The 22,119-nt window shown below is 40.2% G+C and overlaps 1 protein-coding gene across 2 annotated transcripts in view; it reads right to left on the bottom strand.

Moving 5' to 3' along the window:
* Positions 1–949: 949 nt before the first annotated feature.
* The window catches only part of LOC147998165 (protein FAM156A/FAM156B-like), a 30,354-nt gene continuing 9,184 nt past the window's right edge, over positions 950–22,119 (bottom strand). Inside the window, exon 2 of one of the 2 annotated variants that reach the window (XM_087600954.1) lies at positions 950–1,718. In XM_087600954.1, coding sequence (XP_087457080.1) covers positions 1,300–1,713 — 414 coding nt within the window. In that variant the 5' untranslated portion in view covers positions 1,714–1,718 and the 3' untranslated portion in view covers positions 950–1,299. The remainder of the gene's footprint in view (positions 1,719–22,119) is intronic. The other variant, XM_087600955.1, reaches the window with a different exon arrangement.

Raw genomic sequence — 22,119 nt, 5'->3', positions numbered from 1 at the left:
AGGCCAGATGAGGCCCCCTGAATTTTACAAGTGATTTCCATGGTTGTTGATATCTAATGCAAGAAAGTCTACACAAGCCATATCACCCAGAGATTGAACTGTTGGGTTTTGGTCCCAATAAATCTGATGTCCACACAAAACTTTTCATTCCATTGCTCATAGACGGAAATTCCTACTACCTAGCCTAAACCTGGAACCAAAATACCCAGCTGGTGAATGGGCAAAAGAATCGGTGGGATGCCCCAATCATGGTATGACATACAGCAAAGCAAAGGAGTAGGAGCAGAGGTTTGAACTCTTTTTATTAACTGTTGTGCTGGGTAATCAAACCTAGGGTGCCCCACACACTTGAAAGCAATTTGCCCCCAGCTGCATTCCCAAAGAAGGGAATTTTGACATACACAATCAAGTATGAAAATTTAAGCACATGGTGATGAACAGAAAATGCCAATATCAAATATTTTTATATGACATTATTCAAATGAAATGATTGGAGAAATAGTAAACAATGCTGTGTTCTGCCCCCGTTTTATGTACCCTACTGGATGTTGTCATAATAAATAGCATGAATCAAAGTTTCCTGAAGGGACAGAAGTGGCACTTGGTTGCACTAGTGCTTGCATGCATTTGCACATAAGATACAAGGACAGAAAACTCTACATACCCATTATATCAGGATCTGTGCCCTGCTTTTGGTGTATTGTTGTAGCTGAAGGTAAATGATAAGGGGAACTAACTAAATGAAGAATGCTCTACATGTACAGATTCTTCTGTTTATGTCTATAATGGTCTTGAAACAAAATTTTGAGAGAGAGAGAGAGAGAGAGAGAGAGAGAGAGAGAGAGAGATGAGAGAGAGAGAGAACCCTCCCATAGGCCTAGTGCTCCTGGTTTTCACGCAATAAAATGTAATGGAAGCAGTTTGAAAATAGTAAGCCAGAAACCCGACATAGTTGTTCTAAATTTATTGGCAACAAGTAAGGGAGGAAAAACCGAAAACCCGCGGAAAGGAAAACAGTAGCTATCCCCATGGGAACAGTGACATGAGGAGTGTAGAAACATTGCTATCTGGACATCCTTGCTGAGTAGCATCTTGTCCCAGAATGCCTCAGAGAAGATGCCAAAACTACTAAAGAAAAGACAGCTACATTTGTGGAATAGATTACAACTGTGATCTGGCAGAATTACTGTCACCAGGTTGGACATCACTACTCCTCCTGACAATGCTCTCAAAAAAATGTTGGTGCTCATGATCCCGTAGGTTTGGATCTTCCTACTTGTGAGGATTACAGTGTCAGAGTCATTCTGTCCATTCATGGAGAACCTTTTTAAACACCCTTTTGTTTTTCCATTGCCACTGTGTTTTGTTCTCTGTTTTCGGTATGGTGTCTTGCACAAGACAGGGCTGGGTGGTGTGAGGGTTGAGTGTCAAGTTACTGAGGTCTAGTGTTAGCTTTTCCCAGGAGGATGACTGAGAAACTGCTTCTGTTCCAGTTCCCACAGAGACCCTGGATGTGTTCCCCACGCACTTCTGGCAGTAGTGGCAGTCACATCTGAACACTGCCTCATCTGTATCTCCTGGGAAAGAGAGTTTCTTTTTCTTGTCAGATTTGCAGGGTAACAGAAATCTGACACGTTTCTTTTTCTTGAATTCAACTGTCTTCAGTTTTTTTTGAGGTGATTTTGAACTCTCTCGATGTTGCTCTTCATCCATCTTTTCTAAGGGAAAAACATTAGAAACACAAAAGGTCTATTGAAAACAGCTCATTCTGCACACACACCTTTAATCCCTACGCACCTACACAGACACCCATGTTGGGAGGAGCTTCTAATGGTTTCAGAGATGGAAATCTTAGTTTAATACTGCTTCTTGCAGCTGTTTTCTCATTTGGTTGTTTTGTGGTGTTTTTGTTGTTGTTTTGTTTTGTTCATGGTACCAACCCACCAAAAAGCAAAGGGTAAACCCACTTTCTTTGGAATATCTGTTTTAGCTCTGTTTTGTCTGCAGTTTTGAGTGTGTGCACCAGGAGAAACCTGAGGACAGAATTCCTGCAAGTAGAGTGCACAGATCACCATTTCTTCATGTTCAGATACTGGAGTCTTTTGAAAGAAACAGTCTCTTCTTTAATGTTTCTGTTAAGCCCTTACTCACTTTACATAATGTGATTGGATGCAGTCCTGTCTCAGAGGGCACTTCCTGGTATGATGTGTGTTCAATGTGACCAATAGCTTAGGCTGTGCTTAGATTACTCACACACATTGCTGAGACAAGTGGAATCACAGAGCAAAATGAGTCCAGGGAGAAAACCACTGGACACAGATGGAGGTTGGCCAATGCTGACTCACCTCATCCAATCTTTTATGGCATGGGTCAGACCCTGGATAGCACAGAATGCCACAGTGAGAACAACACAAAGGCACAGAACACCTTTCAAAGCCTGTCTAGGGCTAATTCAACTGATGTATTCAATATGAGAGTTATTATATATTAATAATTCCTAGCTAGCAATATATACACATATGCATATATACACATATATGCATATATATGCTTTTATGGGATCTGTACAGGATTCAGGCTCCAAGGGCTGATACAAGGGAGAAAAGCTGAGAGAATTTTAACAGAGGGAAATTTTGCTCTTGATAAGACCATTGATTTTTCATTGACATTTGTTACCTGCAATACAACCTATTCTTCCCAGGTATGGTGCCTATACAAGCTATTCTTCCCAGGTATGGTGCCTAGGAGTGATAACCAAGGGGTGGCGCACAGAAGGAGATAATTGGGAATGACAGCAGTTTCTCTTTGAAACTAACGAGAGAACTAGACTAGCATAGGAATATTTGCAGTCAAATAGGCTTATGCTATGTCCCAGGTCCCAGTGGAGGAAAGATGAAACCAAAGGCCACACAGAACATTTAGGTGAATGAGGTAAGAAGGCTTCTCTGCAGAAAATGTAAATCAGTATGATCATTATGTAAATAGTTTTTGGTTTAGTTGGTTACCCTTTTGTTTGGGACAGGGTTTCTCTGTGTAGCATTGGCTGTCTTTGATCTCTTCAGAAACACCTCACCTGATACTCCCTTTAGAGCAAACTATTCATAAAATGCCAGCTTCTGACACCTCACTGCAGGGAATAAAGGCTTGTGGCACCATGACGTTGCCATGAAGAAGGTAAATATGGAGATCCCTGCTCCCAAACTCCGTGGGAGAGAGAGCTCATCGACCAGACAGGTGGGCACTCCTGAGGCTGCAGGGCAGGAGAGACCTCCAGTACTGCCCACCCTTGCCCGCATCCCTGGCCCAAGAGGAAACTGTATAGGGCTTCTGGGAACAAGAAGATAGGGGCACCCAAGCTGCATGAACGCTGCAGTCCAGACATCACGTGGATCTGAAGGGAGCTGGTCAAAAAGCTCCCTGCACCCAAATCCCGTGGGAGGGAGAGCTAGACCTTCAGAAGGCCGGACATGCCTGGGAAGCCAGAGGAGACTATTATCTGCCCACATTTCTCACTCTAGAGGAAAAGACCTAGCGCCATCTGGGCCCCCTGCGCACAGGGACATGAAGAAGGCAGGGCACACCCTTCTGGTTGCTGCCCTCACAGAGAGCTGAAAACCAGCTCCAAGGAGCAATTTCAGGCCCAAGACCAGAGGTAAGGCCAACTTTTCTGCTCCAAGTGACCTGCCTGATGGACTCAGGACACATGTCCACAGGAACACCTAAAGACCAGTAGACAGGAAGGATTACACACGTGAAAGCAGAACACTCTGTTCCCATAACTGGCTGAAAGAAAACAGGAAAACAGGTCTACAGCACTCCTGACACACAGGCCTATAGGATAGTCTAACCACTGTCAGAAATAGCAGAAGGAGGTAACACCAAGCAACAGAAAACAAGACTACATGGCATCATCAGAGTTCAATTCTCCAACCAAAGTAAACACTGAATATCCAAACACACAAGAAAAGCAAGATCTAGATTTAAAATCACATTTGACCATGATGATGGAGGACTTCAAGAAAGACAAAGAAATCCCTTGGATTAATGCAGGAAAAGAAAAATAAACAAGCAGAAGCCTATAGAGAGGAAACAGAAAAATCCCTGAAAGAATTACAGGAAAACACAATTAAACAGGTGAAGGAATTAAGAGTGGAAATAGAAGCAATAAAGAAAACACAAAGGGAGACAAACCTGGAGATAGAAAACCAAAGAAACAAGGAGCCGTAGATACTAACAACACCAACAGAATGCACAAGATAGAAGAGAGAATCTCAAGAGCAGAAGATTCCATAGAAATCATCAACACAACTGTCAAAGATAATGGAAAATGGAAAAAGCTACTGGTCCAAAACATACAAGAAATCCAGGACTCAATGAGAAGATCAAACCTAAGGATAATAGGTATAGAAGAGAGTGAAGACTCCAACTCAAAGAACCAGTAAATATCTTCAACAAAATCATAGAAGAAAACTTCCCTAACATAAAGAAAGAGATGCCCATAAACATACAAGAAGCCTACAGAACTCCAAAGAGATTGGACCAGAAAAGAAAGTTATCCCATCAAATAATAGTCAAAACACCGAATGCACAAAACAAAGAAAGAATATTAAAAGCAGTAAGGGAAAAAGGTCAAGTAACATATAAAGTCAGACCTATCAGGATCACAACAGACTTCTCACCAGAGACTATGAAAGCCAGAAAATCCTGGACAGATGTCATACAGACCCTAAGAGAACACAAATGCCAGTCCAGATTACTGATTACTGCATCCAGCAAAAATCTTAATTAACATAGATGGAGAAACCAAGATATTCCATGACAAAACAAAATTTACACAGTATCTTTCTCCAAATCCAACCCTACAAAGGATAATAAATGGCAAAGCCCAACACAAGGAGGCAAGCTAAACCCTAGAAAAAGCAAGAAACTAATCATCTTGGCAACAAAACAAAGAGAAGACAAGCGCACAAACACAATCTCACATCCAAACATTAATATAACAAGAAGCAACAACCACTATTGCTGAATATCTCTCAAGATCAATGGACTCAATTCCCCAGTAAAAAGACATAGATTTACATACAGGATATGCAATGAGGACCCAACATTTTGCTGCCTACAGGAAATACACATCAGAGACAAAGGCATATACTACCTCAGAGTAACAGGATGGAAAAAAAAACTTTCTAAGCAAATGGTCTGAAGAAGCAAGCTGGAGTAGCCATTCTAATATCGAATAAAATTGACTTTCAACCAAAAGTCATCAAAAAAGATGAGGAAGGACACTTCATTTTCCTCAAAGGAAAAAATCCACCCAGGTGAACTCTCAATCCTAATATTTATGCTCCAAATACAAGGGCACCTACATACATAAAAGAAACGCTACTAAAGCTCAAAGCACACATTCCACCTCACACAATAATAGTAGGGGATTTCATCATCCCACTCTCTTCAATGGACAGCTCATGGAAACGGAAATTAAACGGAGATGTAGACAGACTAGGAGAAGTAATGAACCAAATGGATTATAACAGATATTTATTGAACATTCTATCCTAAAACAAATGGATATACCTTCTTCTCACCACCTGATGGTACTTTCTACAAAATTGACAATAAAATAGGTCAGAAAACAGGCCTCAACAGATACAGAAAGATTGAAATTCTCCCATGCATCCTATCAGACCACCACAGGCTAAAGATGGTCTTCAATAACAATAAGGAAAGAACGCCCACATATACAAGGAAGTTGAACAATGCTCTACTCAATCATAACCTGGTCAAGGAAGAAATAAAGAAAGAAATCAAAGACTTCTTAGAAATTAATGAAAATGAAAGTAAAACATACCCAAACTTATGGGACACAATGAAAGCTGTGCTAAGAGGAAAAATAGCTCTGAGTGCCTGCAGAAAGAAACAGGAGAGAGCATATGTCAGCAGTTTGACAGTACACCTAAAAGCTCTAGAACAAGAAAAAAAGCAAATACACCCAGGAGGAATAGAAGGCAGGAAATGATCAAACTCAGACCTGAAAAAAACAAATAGAAACAAAAAGGACTATACAAAGAATCAACAGACCCGAAATTTCGTTCTTTGAGAAAATCAACAAGATAGATAAACCCTTAGCCAGACTAACCACAGGACACAGAGAGTGTGTACAAATTAACAAAATCAGAAATGAAAAGGGAGACATAACTACAGAATCAGAGGAAATTCAAAAACTCTTCAGATCCTATTATGAAAGTCTATATTCAACAATGCTAGAAAATCTGGAGAAAATGGACAATTTCCTAGACAAATACCAGGTACTGATGTTAAATGAGGAACAGATAAACCATTTAAACAACCCCATCACACCTAAATAAATAGAAGCAGTAATTAAAAGTCTCCCATACAAAAGCAGTCCAGGTCCACATGGGTTCAGTGAAGAATTCTACCAGACCTTCATAGAAGACCTCATACCAATACTACACAAACTATTCCACAAAATTGAATCATAGAGTGCTACCGAATTCCTTCTATGAAGCCACAATTACCCTTATACCTAAACCACATAGAGACCCAACAAAGAAAGAGAACTTCAGACCAAGTTCTCTTATGAATATCAATGCAAAGATATTCAATAAAATTCTTGCAAACCGAATCCAAGAGTACATCAAACAATCATCTACCATGATCAAGTAGGATTCATTCCAGGTATGCAGGGATGGTTTAATATACGGAAAATAATCAACCTAATCTACTATATAAACAAACTGAAAGATAAAAACCACTTGAGCATTTCATTAAATGTTGAGAAAACATTTGACAATATACAACATCCCTTCCTGATAAAAGTCCTGGAAAGAACATGAATTCAAGGCCCATACCTAAATATAGTAAAAGCCATATATAGCAAAGCAATAGCTAATATTAAACCAAATGGAGAGAAACTTGAAGAAATCCCACTAAAATCAGGGACTAGACAAGGCTGCCCACTCTCTCCCTACTTATTCAATATAGTTCTCCAAGTCCTATTCAGAGCGATCAAACAACAAAAGGAGATCAAAGGGATACAGATTGGAAAAGAAGACGTCAAAATATCAGTATTTGCAGATGATAAGTTTTTGTATTTAAGTGATCCCAAAAGTTCCACCAGAGAACTACTAAACCTGATAAACACCTTCAGCAAAGTGGCTGGGTGTAAAATTAACTCAAATAAATGAGTAGTCTTCTTCTATACAAAAGAGAAACAAGCTGAGAAAGAAATTAGGGAAATGGCATCCTTCGTAATGGTCCCAAATAATATAAAATACCTCGGAGTGACTTTAACCAAGCAAGTGAAGATGTTTATGAAAAGAACTTCAAGTCTCTGAAGAAAGAAATTGAAGAAGATCTCAGAAGATGGAAAGATCTCCCATGCTCATGGATTGGCAGAATTAATATAGTAAAAATGGCCATTTTACCAAAAGTGATCTTCAGATTCAATGCAATCCCCATCAAAATACCAATCCAATTCTTCAGAGAGTTAGACAGATCAATTTGGAAATTGATCAGAAATAACAAAAAAAAAAAAAAAACCCAGGATAGCTAAAACTGTCCTCAACACTAAAAGGAGTTCCAGGGGAATCACTATCCCTGAACTCAAGCAGTATTAAAGAGCAATAGTGATAAAAACTTCATGGTAGTGGTACAGAGACAGACAGAAAGACAAAATTCCTCTGGGACCGGACACTTCTGGTTTCTGGCTGGCTCCCAATCCTCACTGATCCTGGCCCACAGCTCCCTGCTTGCAAACCCGTGGGAGAGAAAGCTGATTACACAGAAGTGTGGGCAATCCTGATACTGCAGGGCAGGAGAGAATGCCACTTCTGCCCACCTTTGTTCACATTCCTGGCCCAAAAGGAAACTGTATAGTGCATCTGGGCACAGGTGTAGTCAAGCTGCAGGAGGCCTGTAGTCCAGACTGCGCCCAGATCTGAACAGACCCGGTCAAACAGCTCCCTGCACCCAAATCCCGTGGAAGGGAGAGCTAGACCTACAGATGGGCAGACATGCCCGGGACCAGAAGAGAATGCTGTCTGCCCACATTTCTGACTCTAGAGGAAAATGCCTAGCACCGTCTGGGTCCCCTGCTAACAAGGACCCAAAAGAAGGAGGGATAGGCCCTTCTGGTTCCCTCACACAGGGACAGCTGAAAGCCAGTGGAAAGGAATGACTACACTCCTGGAAGCACAGCACTCTGTTCCCATAACTGGCTGAAAGAAAACAAGTCTACAACTCTTCTGACACACAGGCCTATAGGACGGTCAAGCCACTATCAGAAATAGCAAAACAAGGTAACACCAGAAACAACCTGATGACAATAGGCAAGCACAGGAACCCTAGCAACAGAAACCAAGAATAGATAGCATCATCAGAGTTCAATTCTCGCACCAAAGCAAACATTGAATATCCAAACACACCAGGAAAGCAAGAACTAGATTCAAAATCACATTTTATCATGATGATGGAGGACTTTAAGAAGGTCATAAATAACTCACTTAAGGAAATACAGGACAACACAAGTAAACAACAGGAAGCCCTTAAAGAGGAAACATAAAAAAACCCTTGAAGACCTACTGGAAAAAAAATAAAACAAGGGGAAGGAAATGAACAAAGCCATCCATGAGTTAAAAATGGAAATAGAAACAATAAAGAAAGCACAAAAGGAGACAACCATGGAGATAGAAAACCTAGGGAAGAGATAAGGAGTAACAGATGCGACCATCACCCATAGAATACAAGATATAGAAAAGAGAATCTCAGGAGCAGAAGATTTCACAGAAATTATTGACACACCTGTCAAACATAATGTGAAACAGAAAAAGCCACTAGCCCAAAAAATACAGGTAATCCATGGCACAGTGAGAAGATCAAAGCCAAGGATAATAGGTACAGAAGAGATTGAAGGCGTCCAACTCAAAGGATCAGTAAATATCTTGCCCAAAATTATAGAAGAAAACTTCCCTAGCATAAAGAAAGAGATGCCCTAAAAATACAAGAAGCCTACAGAACTCCAAATGGATTGGACCAGAAATGAAACTCCTTCCATCACATAATAGTCAAACCACCAAAGGCACAAAACAAAGAAAGAATATTAAAAGCAGTAAGGGAAAAAGGTCAAGTAACATATAAAGGCGGACGTACCGGAATTATACCAGATTTCTCAGCAGAGACTAAGAAAGACAGAACAGAGGAAAGACATCCTAAACAGATGTCAAACAGAGACTAAGATAACACAAATGCCAGCCCAGGTTACTGTATTCAGCAAAACTCTCAATTAACATAGATGGAGAAACCAAGATATTTCATGACAAAACAAAATTTACACAGCATCTTGCTCCAAATCCAGCCATATGAAGGATAATAAATGGCAAAGCCCAACACAAGGAGGCAAGCTACACCCTTGAAAAAAGCAAGAAATTAATTGTTTTGCAAAAAAACAAAGAGAATACAAGCACATAAACATAATCTGACCTCCAAATACAAAGATAACAGGAAGCAAAAATCACTATTCCTTAATATCTCTCAACATCAATGGCCTCGATTTCCCAGTAAAAAGACACAGATTGACAAACTGGATACGTAATGAGGACCCAGCATTTTGCTGCCTACAGGAAACACACCTCACAGACAAAGACAGACCCTACCTCAGAGTAAAAGGCTGGAAAACAACTTTCCAAGCAAATGGTCTGAGGGGCAAGCTAAAGTAGCCATTTTAATATCGAATAAAATCGATTTTCATCCAAAAGTCATCAAAAAGGGTAAGGAAGGAAACTTCATATTCATCAAAGGAAAAATCTGCCAAGATGAACTCTCAATCCTAAATGTCGATGCTCCAAATACAAGGGCAAATCAAAACAACCCTGAGATTTTACATCATACCAGTGAGAATGGCTAAGAACAAAAACTCCGGCGACAGCAGATGTTAGCGAGGATGTGGAGAAATAGGAACATTCCTCCACTGTTGGTGGGATTGGAGACTGGTACAACCATTCTGGAAATCAGTCTGGAGGTTCCTCAGAAAATTGGACATTGAACTACCTGAGGACCCAGTTATACCTCTCTTCGGCATATACCCAAAAGATGCCCCAACATATAACAAAGACACATGCACCACTATATTCATAGCATCCCAATCACAGAAAAACACACATGGTATGTTCTCATTGATTAGTGGATATTAGCCCAAATGCTAGAATTATTCTAGATGCACAAAACACGTGAACCTCAAGGATGACCAAATTCGGATTCTTCATTCCTTTTTTAAAAAGGGAACAAGAATACCCTTAGGAGGCAATAGGGAGGAAAATTTTAGAACAGAGACTAAAGGATCATCCATATAGAGCCTGACCCACATGTGGCCCACACATATACAGCCACCAAACTAGATAAGATGGATCAAGCAAAGAACTGTATGGTGACAGGAACCAGATGTATATCTCTCCTGAGAGACACAGCCAGAATATGACAAATACACAGGCAAATGCCAGCAGCAATCCACCAAACTGAGAACGGGACCTCTGTTGAAGGAATCAGACAAAGTTCTGAAAGAGCTGAAGAGGCTTGAGACACTGTATGAACAACAATGCCAACCAACCACAGCTTCCAGGGACTAAGCCACTACCCAAAGACTATACATGGACTGACCCTGTGCTCCAACTGTGTAGGTAGCAATGAATAGCCTAGTAATGACAACAGTTGAAGGGGAAGCCCTTGGTCCTCCCGAGGCTCGACCCCCAGTGAATGGGGTTCTTGGGGAGAGGGTGGTAATATGGGGAGGATGTGGATGGGAGCACCCACATAGAAGGGGGTGGAAGGGTTAGGGGAATGTTGACTTGGAATCCAGGAAAGGGAATAACATTTGAAATGTAATAAGAAATACCCAATTTAATAAATATGTGGAGTAAAAAAGAACAACAAAATTATTGGCCCTGGCATTAAAATCTTAAGTTTACCACGCTGACACAGACATTTTTAGTAACCAACAGCTTCAGAGTACACCTAACTGTGCACAAAAGAGAGGGATCTTGCCTGGTGGTGAAAAGCTAGCCAAGTATCCACAACCTGGTGAAGTCATGATTCTTATAGGACATATAGCAACTGACATGATACTATAAACTAGCATAGCCCATCCCTCCCATTACAGTGTAAATAGTTCCCATGTACCCACAGGGAAGTGTAGTACTCAACCCTCACTGAAAGCAACTTCTCTTTGCCACAGACAGAGAAGAATACAGAAAAGGACAAACTATCAGCATACGGAGCTGTGAAACTAGGTCCCCAAATGGGACCTTATAAAATGCAAGGTTTCTGTAGGCAAAGGACTGTCATTAGGACAAAACAGCAACCAGCAGATTGGGAAAAAATCTTTACCTATCCTATATCTGATAGAGGGCTAATACCAAAATATACAAAGAGATCAAGAAGTTAGACTCCAGAGAACCAAATAGCCCTATTGAAAACTGGGTACAGACTTAAACAAAGAATTGTCAGTTAAGAAATACTGAATGGCTGAGAAGCACCTAAAGAAATGCTTAATATACTTAGCCATCAGGGAAATGCAAATCAAAACAACCCTGAAATTCTACCTCATACCAGTAAGAACAAATTAGATTAAAAAAATCAGGTGCCATCCAAGATTACTCCATCCTGCAAAACTCTCAGTTAACATAGATGGAGAAACCAAGATATTCCATGACAAAACCAAATTTACACAATATCTTTCTACAAATCCAACCCTACAAAGGATAATAAATGGCAAAGCCCAACATAAGGAGACAAGGTACACCCTAGAAAAAACAAGAAACTAAACATATTCGCAACAAAGCAAAGAGAAGAAAAGCACACAAACATAATCTCACATCCAACTATGAATATAACAGGAAGCAATAATAACTATTTCTTAATATCTATTAACATCAATGGTCTCAACTCCCCAATAAAAAGATATAGATTAACAAACTGGATACGCAATGAGGACCCTGCATTCTGCTGCCTACAGGAAACACACCTCAGAGACAAAGAGAGAAACTACCTCAGAGTGAAAGGCTGGAAAACAACTTTCCAAGCAAATGGTCTGAAGAATCAAGCTGGAGTAGCAATTCTAATATTGAATAAAATCGATTTTCAACTAAAAGTCATCAAAAAAGATAAGGAAGGACACTTCATATTCCTCAAAGGAAAAATGCACCAAGAGGAACTCTCAATCCTAAATGTCTATGCTCCAAATACAAGGGCACCTACATACATAAAAGGAACCTTACTAAAGGTCAAAACGCACATTGCACCTCACACAATCATAGTACAAGATTTTAACACCCCACTCTCATCAATGGACAGATCATGTAAACAGAAATTTAACGGAGAAGTACACAGACTAAGAGAAGTCATGAACCAAATGGACTTAACAGATATTTATAGAACATTCTATCCTAAAGCAAAAGGATATACCTTCTTCTCACCACCTCACGGTACTTTCTCCAAAATTGACCATATACTTGGTCGTAAAACAGGCCTCAACAGATACAGAAAGAAAAAAATAATCCCATGCATCCTATCAGACCATCCCGGGCTGAAGCTGGTCTTCAACAACAATAAAGGAAGAACAACCACATATACACAGAAATAGAACTATGCTCTATTCAATGATAGCCTGATCAAGGAAGAAATAAAGAAAGAAATTAAAGACTTCTTAGAATTTAATGAAAATGAAGGTACAACATACCCAAACTTATGGGACACAATGAAAGCTGTGCTAAAAGGAAAATTCATAGCTCTCAGTGGCTGCAGAAAGAAACAGGAGAGAGCATATATCAGCAGCTTGACACCACACCTAAAAGCTCTAGAACATAAAGAAGCAAATACAACCAGGAGGAATAGAAAGCAGGAAATAATCAAACTCAGAGCTGAAATAAAACAAGTAGAAACAAAAAGGACCATAGAAGGAATCAACAGAACCAAAAGTTGGTTTTTTGAGAAACTCAAGAAGATAGATAAACCTTAGCCAGATAAACAAGAGGACACAGACAGTTTGTCCATATTAACAAATTCAGAAATGAAAACGGAGACATAACTACAGAATCATAAGAAATTCAAAAAATAATCAGATCCTACTACAAAAGCCCATATTCAACAAAACTTGAAAATCTGCAGGAAATGGACAACTTCCTAGAGAGATACCAGGTACCGAAGTTAAATCAGGAACAGATAAACCATTTACACAACCCCACAACTCCTAACGAAATAGGAGCAGTCATTAAAGGCTCCAAACCAGAAAGAGCCCAGGTCCAGATGGGTTTAGAGCAGAATTCTATCAGAACTTCATAAAAAACCTCATACCAATACTATCCAAACTATTCTACAAAATTGAAACAGATGGAGCACTACCAAATTCCTTCTATGAAGCCACAATTACTCTTATACCTAAACCACACAAAGACCCAACAAAGAAAGAGAACTTCAGACCAATTTCCCTTATGAATATCGACACAAAAATACTGAACAAAATTCTAGCAGACGGAATTCAAGAATACATAAAAACAATCATCCAGCATGATCAACTAGGCTTCATCCCAGGCATGCAGGGATGGTATAATATACGGAAAACCATCAATGTGAACCATTATATAAACAAACCAAAGGAACAAAACCACATGATCATTTCATTAGATGCTGAGAAAGCATTTGGCAAAATTCAATACCCCTTAATGATAAAAGTCAATGAAAGAATAGGAATTCAAGGCCCATACCTGAACATAATAAAAGCCATATACAACAAACCAGTCGCTAACATTAAACTAAATGTAGAGAAACTTGAAGCAATCCCACTAAAATCAGAGACTAGACAAGGTTAGGAGATCAAAGGGATACAGATTTGATAAGAAAAAGTGAAAATATCACTATTTGCAGACAATATGATAGAATATTTAACTGATCCTAAAAGTTCCACCAGAGAACTACTAAAGCTGATAAACAACTTCAGCAAAGCTGCTGGGTATAAAATTAACTCAAATAAAGCAGTAGCCTTCCTCTACACAAAGGAGAAAAAAGCCAAGAAAGAAATTAGGGAAACGGCACCCTTCATAATAGACTCAAATAATATAAAATAATTCGGTGTGACTTTAACCAAGCAAGTAAAAGACCTGTACAAGAACTTCAAGTCCCTGAAGAAAGAAATTGAAGAAGACCTCAGAAGATGGAAAGATCTCCCATGCTCATGGATTGGCAGGATTAATATAGTAAAAATGGCCATTTTACAAAAAGCGATCTTTAGATTCAATGCAATCCCCATCAAAATACCAATCTAATTCTTCAGAGAGCTAGACAGAACAATTTGCAAATTCATCTGGAATAATAAAAAGCCCAGGCTAGCTAAAACTATCCTCAACAATAAAAGGACTTCTGTGGGAATCACTATCCCTGAACTCAAGCAGTATTACAGAGCAGTAGTGATAAATACTGCATGGTATTGGTGCAGAGACAGACAGATAGAACAATGGAATAGAATTGAAGAGCCAGAAATGAACCCACACACCTATGGTCACTTGATTTTTGACAAAGGAACTAAAACCATCCAATGGAAAAAAGATAGCATTTTCAGCAAATGGTGCTGGTTCAACTGGAGGTCAACATGTAGAAGAATGCAGATCGATCCATGCTTATCACCCTGTACAAAGCTTATGTTCAAATGGTCAAGGACCTCCACCTCAAACCATATACACTCAAACTAATAGAAGAAAAATTGGGGAAGCATCTCTAACACATGGGCACTGGAGAAAATTTCCTGAACAAACACCAATAGCCTATGCTCTAAGATCAAGAATAGACAAATCAGATCCAATAAATCTTCAAAGCTTCTGTAAGGCAAAGGACACTGTGGTTAGGACAAAACGGCAACCAACAGATTGGGAAAAGATCTTTACCAATACTACAACAGATAGAGTGCTTATATCCGAAATATACAAAGAACTCAAGAAGTTAGACTGCAGGGAGACAAATAACCCTCTTAAAAATGGAGTTCAGAGTTAAACAAAGAATTCACAGCTGAGGAATGCCCAATGGCTGAGAAACACCTAAGGAAATGTTCAACATCTTTACTCTTAAGGGAAATGGAAATCAAAACAACCGTGAGAATTCACCTCACACAAGTGAGAATGGCAAAGATCAAAAATTCAGTTGACAGCAAATGCTGGCAAGGATGTGGAGAAAGAGGAACACTCCTCCATTGTTGGTGGGATTGCAGACTGGTACAACCATTCTGGAAATCAGTCTGGAGGTTCCTCAGAAATTGGACATTGGACTACCTGAGGACCCAGCTATACCTCTCTTGAGCATGTACCCAAAAGATGCCCCAACATATAACAAAGAAACATGCTCCATTACGTTCATAGCAGCCCTATTTATAATAGCCAGAAACTTGAAAGAACCCAGAGGCCCTTCAACTTAGGAATAGATACAGAAAATGTAGTACATCTACACAATGGAATATTAATCCGCCATCAAAAACAATGACTTTATGAAATTCATAGGCAAATGGAGGGAACTGGAAATATCATCCTGAGTGAGGTCACCCAATCAGAGAAAAACACACATGGTATGCACTCATTGATAAGTGGATATTAGCCCAAATGCTTGAATTGCCCTAGATGCACAGAACACATGAAACACAAGAGGGATGACCAAAATGAGAATTCTTTACTCCTTCTTTAAAAGGGGAACAAAAATACCCTTGGCAGGGAATAGGTCGGCAAAATTTAGAACAGAGGCAGAAAGAACACCCATTCAGAGCCTGCCGCACATGTGCCCCCTATATATACAGCCACCCAATTAGACAAGATGGATGAAGCAAATAATGCAGTCTGACAGGAACTGGATGTAGATCTCTCCTGAGAGCACAGACAGAATACAGCAAATACATAGGTGAATGCCAATAGCAAACCACTGAACTGAGAATGGAACCCCCCTTTGAAGTAATCAGAGAAAGAACTGGAAGAGCTTGAAGGGGCTGGAGACCCCATATGTACAACAATACCAAGCAACCAGAGCTTCCAGGGACTAAGCCACTACCCAAAGACTATACATGGACTGACCCTGGACTCTGACCTCATAGGAAGCAATGAATATCCTTGTAAGAGCACCAGTGGAACGGGAAGCCCTTGGTCCTGCTAAGACTGAACCCCCAGTGAACGTGATTTTTGGGGGGAGGATGGTAATGGGGGGAGGATGGGGAGGGGAACACCCATATAGAAGGGGAGGGGGGTGATTAGTGGAATATTGGCCCGGAAATCGGGAAAGTGAATAACTATCGAAATGTAAATAAGAAATAGTCAAGTTAATAAAGAAAAAAAATAAAAAATCAGGTGACAACAGATGCTAGCAGGTATGAGGAGGAAAAAGAATGATCCTCCATTGTTGCTGTAATTCCAAGTTGGCATAACCACTCTGGACATCATTCTGGAGGCTCTTCAGAACCTCCTGGGCTGTAGTACTCCTGGGCATATATCCAAAAGATGATCCAACATACAACAAAGATACATGCTCCACTATGTTCGTATTAGCTGTGTTTATAATAGCCAGAAGCTGGAAAGAACCCAGATGCCCTTCAACAGAGGAATGTATACAGAAAATGTGGTACATATACACAATGGAGTACTACTCAGTTATCAAAAACAATGACTTTATGAAATTCACAAGCAAATGAATAGAACTAAAAAATATCATCCTGAGTCAGGTAACCCAATGACAGAAAAACACACATGGTATGTACTCACTGATAAGTGGATATTAGCCACAAAGCTCAAATTACCCAAGATACAATCCAAAGTCCACATGAAGCTAAAGATGACACTTGACCATATTGCTTATGATTCACTCCTTCTTAAATGGGGAAACAAAAATTTTCATGGGAGTGGATATGGAGGCAAAGTTTTGAGAAGTCACTAAAGGAATAGCCATTCAGAGTCTGCTCTACATGGATATACCAAAACTAGATAAGATTGATAAACCTAAGAAGTACATGCTGACAGGAGACAGATATAGCTGTCTCCTAAGAGGCACAGCCAGAGCATGTCAAATACAGAGGCAAATGCTAGAAGCAAACCATTGAACTGAGAACAGGATCCCTGTTAGAGGAATTAGAGAAAGGATTGAAAGAGTTTAAGAGGCTTCCAACCCCACAAGAACAACAAGTCCAGCCAACTAGAGTTCTCAAAGACTAAACCACCATCCAAAGAGTACAAATGGAGAGATCCATGACTCAAGCTGCTTATGTCACAGAGGATGGCCTTGTTTGGCACCAATGGGAGGACAAACTCTTGGTCTTGACAAGACTGAATCTCCCAGTGCAGGGAAATATCAATGTGGGGAGGCTCGAATGGGGGGTGGTTGGGGAGAGGGAACACCCTTATAGAAGCAGGGGAGGGAGATGGGATAGGGAGCATATAGTAGGGAAACCTGAAAAGGGATTATCATTTGAAATGTAAATAAAAAATATCCTGTAAAAAAAATAAAAGAACACAATTAAGAGCCCACAGTGCTTGGGTCTTATCCAAATTGCTTCTTATTAGGTCTTTTTTGGGAAATACCAATAATTCATGAAACTCATGTGGGGTTTTCATTCCTATATGCTTTTGTGTGATTATATAGTTAGTTTCTTTTCAGACAGGATGTCACGTGGTATGTGGGTCTTACCAGGACTTCCTTTCTTCAAGACTGGTCATAGACATACATACAGCAGTCTATCTGCCTTTCCCTCCAGAAGGATGAAGTTACAGGCATGGACCAATAATGCCCATATCCCTGTGATTTTAATAAGAATTCAGTAAGAATTATCCAGATTTTTGTAAATGTCACTGGAACATGACTCAAATTTATGTGCTTTGGTTACCCAATTAAATATGATTTGTTTAGTTTGATAATTCCACTCATTCAGGAACTGATGGGGAAATCTCTTGGCATTGAAGCAGTACCTATTATCAGACACCTTTTGTCCTTTACCTTTGGTACTATCATAACAACATTTTCTGAGCCTTTATGAGGCTATGGTTGACCAAGGTATTCAGCCTTGCAATGTTACTCCATGTTGCTTAATACCAATCCACCAATAGAGCTCCTAACAGAGTAAACAAAGAAAAGTTTGTCTGGAGGACTAGGCTTCTCTCTAAAAGTGCATGTGAACAACACATGCAGACCTATGAATCTTGGAGATTGGTGAAAAACAACTTATGGGAGACATCCTATAGGCGAAACAATTTCTGTGTAGGAGAACGGGATTCAAATTCCAGACAGAAGAACAGGAAAGCCCACAGAAAACTTTGCCTTCAAATTTAGTTTCCAGAATCTGCAGGAGAGTGGCCAATGTATCGAAGGAGGTTTTGAGGGACCATGTGGTTGGTGCCAAGGACAGATCAAGAAAAGTGTCCAGAATCTTCTTTCCTTAGGCAATATTGTTCCATGCTGGGTAAGATCAAGGCCATGCATAAGTTGTGTCAGAGGGAAATTGTAGGTTGATGTCATTATGCAGGTGAAGGCACACAATTTAGATCAAGGTCATGATCGAACAGTAAAAAAATAAGACAGGGACCAGCTTTTGTAAGGCAGGAGAGAAGAGGAAAAGGAAGAGAATCAAGATGGAGACTGGGAAAGATGACCCAGATTCGGGGATTCTTGACTTGCCAAAGTAGCTGGAATGGATTTCTGCAGGCAAATTTACCTTATCTAGGTGGGTAGTTTATTTATATCCTTATTAATTTGTTGTAAGTTTATTATGTGAAAGTATTGTGGATTCAGAATTTAACATATAAATTTGACTGTTGGCTTATAGTTTACTGAATCTTGATTTTACTGGGTATTTGGGAGTTTATGTTTTAACTATGAAGGGGCAGTTGCTAGGAGTATAGGCAGTGTCTGTAGCAGTGAGCCACAGTATGCCAGCCATTGCTGGACTTGTAGAACAATGATTTTTTCTGGGTAGCTGGACCCAGGGACTTCATGGCTAGCAGAAAGCTGCTAGGAGAGATATTAATCTGAGATAAATTAGCACTAGTCCCAAGGTCCCACTGGAGGCAGAATTAGCAACTACCAGGGTACACATGGCAACTGGTTCCATACTTTTTTTATTTTTACTACAATAGGACATAGACAGAATGGCCATCAAATCTGGATCTTGAAGATAGTGGAAGCAAACACTCAGGAGACTGCTTCCCACAGGATTTGGTTTCAGAAAAGGGGAGTGTGAAATCTCAAGTGGGATCATTGAAGATCACATCCTTACCAAAGCAGGACAAGACTGAGAGGTTGGACAAGAAGGTGTGTATGTAGTAGGAGACATAAATAGACTCACTGGAAGCAGATCCTGAAACTCCCTCTGGAGACCACCATGATGAATTATCTCCTATATAACCACTCTACAGCAAACATTCTGTTCCTTAACAGAATGTATTTAAAGAAGGGAAAGGAAAGGATGAAGGGGAATACATATGAAAGCCAAACTAGGAATCTCACCACAAACTGAAGAGGAAATGTTTCTGCCTGACAGTAAACTAACAACCTCGAATTATTCCCAAGATGAACTGATGATGAAAATATCCACAGATCATGCAGGTGAGAACCAACACAACCCCCCCTAAAACCAAAGATTCTGAGTGACCTTCTGAGTGATTACATATGAAAAGCATTGCTTTTAGTAGCCATGGAGATGCCAGACTGTTTAAAACAGAGAGACACAATACAAAAATCAACCCTGGAATCTGTTATTCCCAAATCATGATTGAATTCTGTGGTTACTACCTCACATTCAAAGACTAGTATTCTCCATGATCAAAGAGGATACCTTAGGCCATGGTTCAAAGGTGGAAAGAAACTGTGAAAAGGTAAAGAGGTAGAAGCCCTTAAAGAAGAAACACAAAAATCCGTTAAAGAATTGCAGGAAAACACAAACAGGTGAAGGAAGTGAACATAATCATAAATGATCTAAAAATGGAAATAGAAAAAAATAAAGAAATCACAAAGGGAGATAACCCTAGAGATAGAAAATCTAAGAAAGGAATCAGGAGTCATAGATGCAAACATCACCAACAGAATACAAGAAATAGAAGACAGAAACTCAGGGGCAGAAGATACCATAGAAAACACTGACACGACATTCTGGTTGCTACCCTCCTAGAGAGCTGAAACCCAGACTCGAGAAGCTACTTCAGGCCTGAGACCAGAGGTAAGACCAAATTTTCTGCTCCAAGTGACCTGCCTGGTGAACCCAGGACACACAAAGGCAAAATTCCTCAGGGACTGGGCACTTCCAGTTTCTAGCTGGGGCCGAACCTTGCTGATCCCAGCCTACAGCTCCATGCTCCCAAACCTTGTGGGAAAGAGAGCTCATTGTGATGTGGAGAAAGAGGAACATTCATCCATTGTTGGTGGGATTGCAGACTGGTACAACCATTCTGAAAATCTTTCTGGAGGTTCCCCAGAAAATCGGACATTGCACTACCTGAGGACACAGCTATATACCTCTCTTGGGCATATATCTAAAAGATGCCCCAACATATACCATGGTCCACTATGTTCATAGCAGCCTTATTTATAATGGCCAGTAGCTGGAAAGAACACAGATACCCTTCAGCAGAGAAATGGATACAGAAAATATGGTACATCTGCACAATGGAATACTATTCTGCTTTCAAAAACAATGCCTTTATGAAATTCATAGGCAAATGGATGGAACTGGAAAATATCATCCTGAGTGAGGTAACACAATCACAGAAAAACACACATGGTATGCACTCATTGATAAGTGGATATTAGCTCAAATGCTTGAATTACCCTAAATGCACAGAACACATTAGACTCAAGAACAATGACCAAAATGCAAATGCTTCACTCCTTCTTTAAAAGGTGAACAAGAATACCCTTGGGAGGGAATAGGTGGGCAAAGTTTCAAACAGGGACTGAAGGAACCCCCATTCAGAGCCTGACCCACATGTGGCCCATATATATACAGCCACCAAACTAGATAAGGTGGATGAAACAAGGAAGTGCAGGCTGACAGGGATTGGATGCAGATCTCTCTTGAGAGGCACAGCCAGAATATGGCAAATACAGAGGCGAATGCCAGCAGGAAATCACTGAACTGAGAACAGGACCACTATTGAAGGATTCAGAGAAAGCACTGAAAGAGCATGAAGGGGCTTGAGATCTCATATGATCAACAATACCAAGCAACCAGAGCTTCCAGGGACTAAGCCACTATCCAAAGACATTACATGGACTGACCCTGGGCTCCAACTTCATACGTCTTAATGAATAGCCTAGTAAGGGCACCAGTGAAAGGGGAAACTCTTGTTCCTGCCAAGACTGAACCCCCAGTGAATGGGATTGTTGGGGCTAGGGTGGTAATGAGGGGAGGATGTGGAGGGGAACAACCATATAGAAGGGGAGGGGAAGGGGTTAGGGAGATGATAACCTGGAAACCAGTATAGGAAGTAACATTTGAAATGTAAACAAGAAAAACCCAATTTAATAAAGATGGAGGGAAAAACAAAACAATAACAAAGAAATACCCAATTTAATAAGGATGGAGAAAAAAATTGTCAGAACAGTAAAAGAAAATGCAAAAGGCAAAAAGTTTCTAATCCAATACATCCAGGAAATCCAGGACAAAATGAGATCAAACTTAAGAATAACACATATTGAAGAGAGCTAAGATTCCCAACTTAAAGGATGAGTAAATATCTTCAACAAAATTGTAGAAGAAAACTTCCTTAACCTAAAGAAAGTGATATCCACAAACATAAAAGACACCCATAGAACTACAAATAGGATCAAAAAAGAAATGCCTCCAATCACATACTTGTAAAAACATCAAATACGACTGCTCCCAAACCCTGTGGGAGAGAGAGCTCACCACCCAGACAGGTGGGCACTCCTGAGACTGCAGAGCGGAAGAGACCACCAACACTGCCCACCCCTGCCCACATCCCTGGCCCAAGAGGAAACTGTATACGGCCTCTGGGTTCCTGGAGATAAGGGCACAGGAGCAGCAGGTCCCCTGCGTCTGAGACACCGCCAGAACATGAAGGGACCGACCAGATAAACAGTTCT

Source organism: Rattus norvegicus, chromosome X (genome assembly GCF_021556685.1).
Source record: "Rattus norvegicus strain SHRSP/BbbUtx chromosome X, alternate assembly SHRSP_T2T, whole genome shotgun sequence".
NCBI lineage: Eukaryota > Metazoa > Chordata > Mammalia > Rodentia > Muridae > Rattus > Rattus norvegicus.
This window is presented reverse-complemented; position numbering and strand designations above follow the sequence as displayed.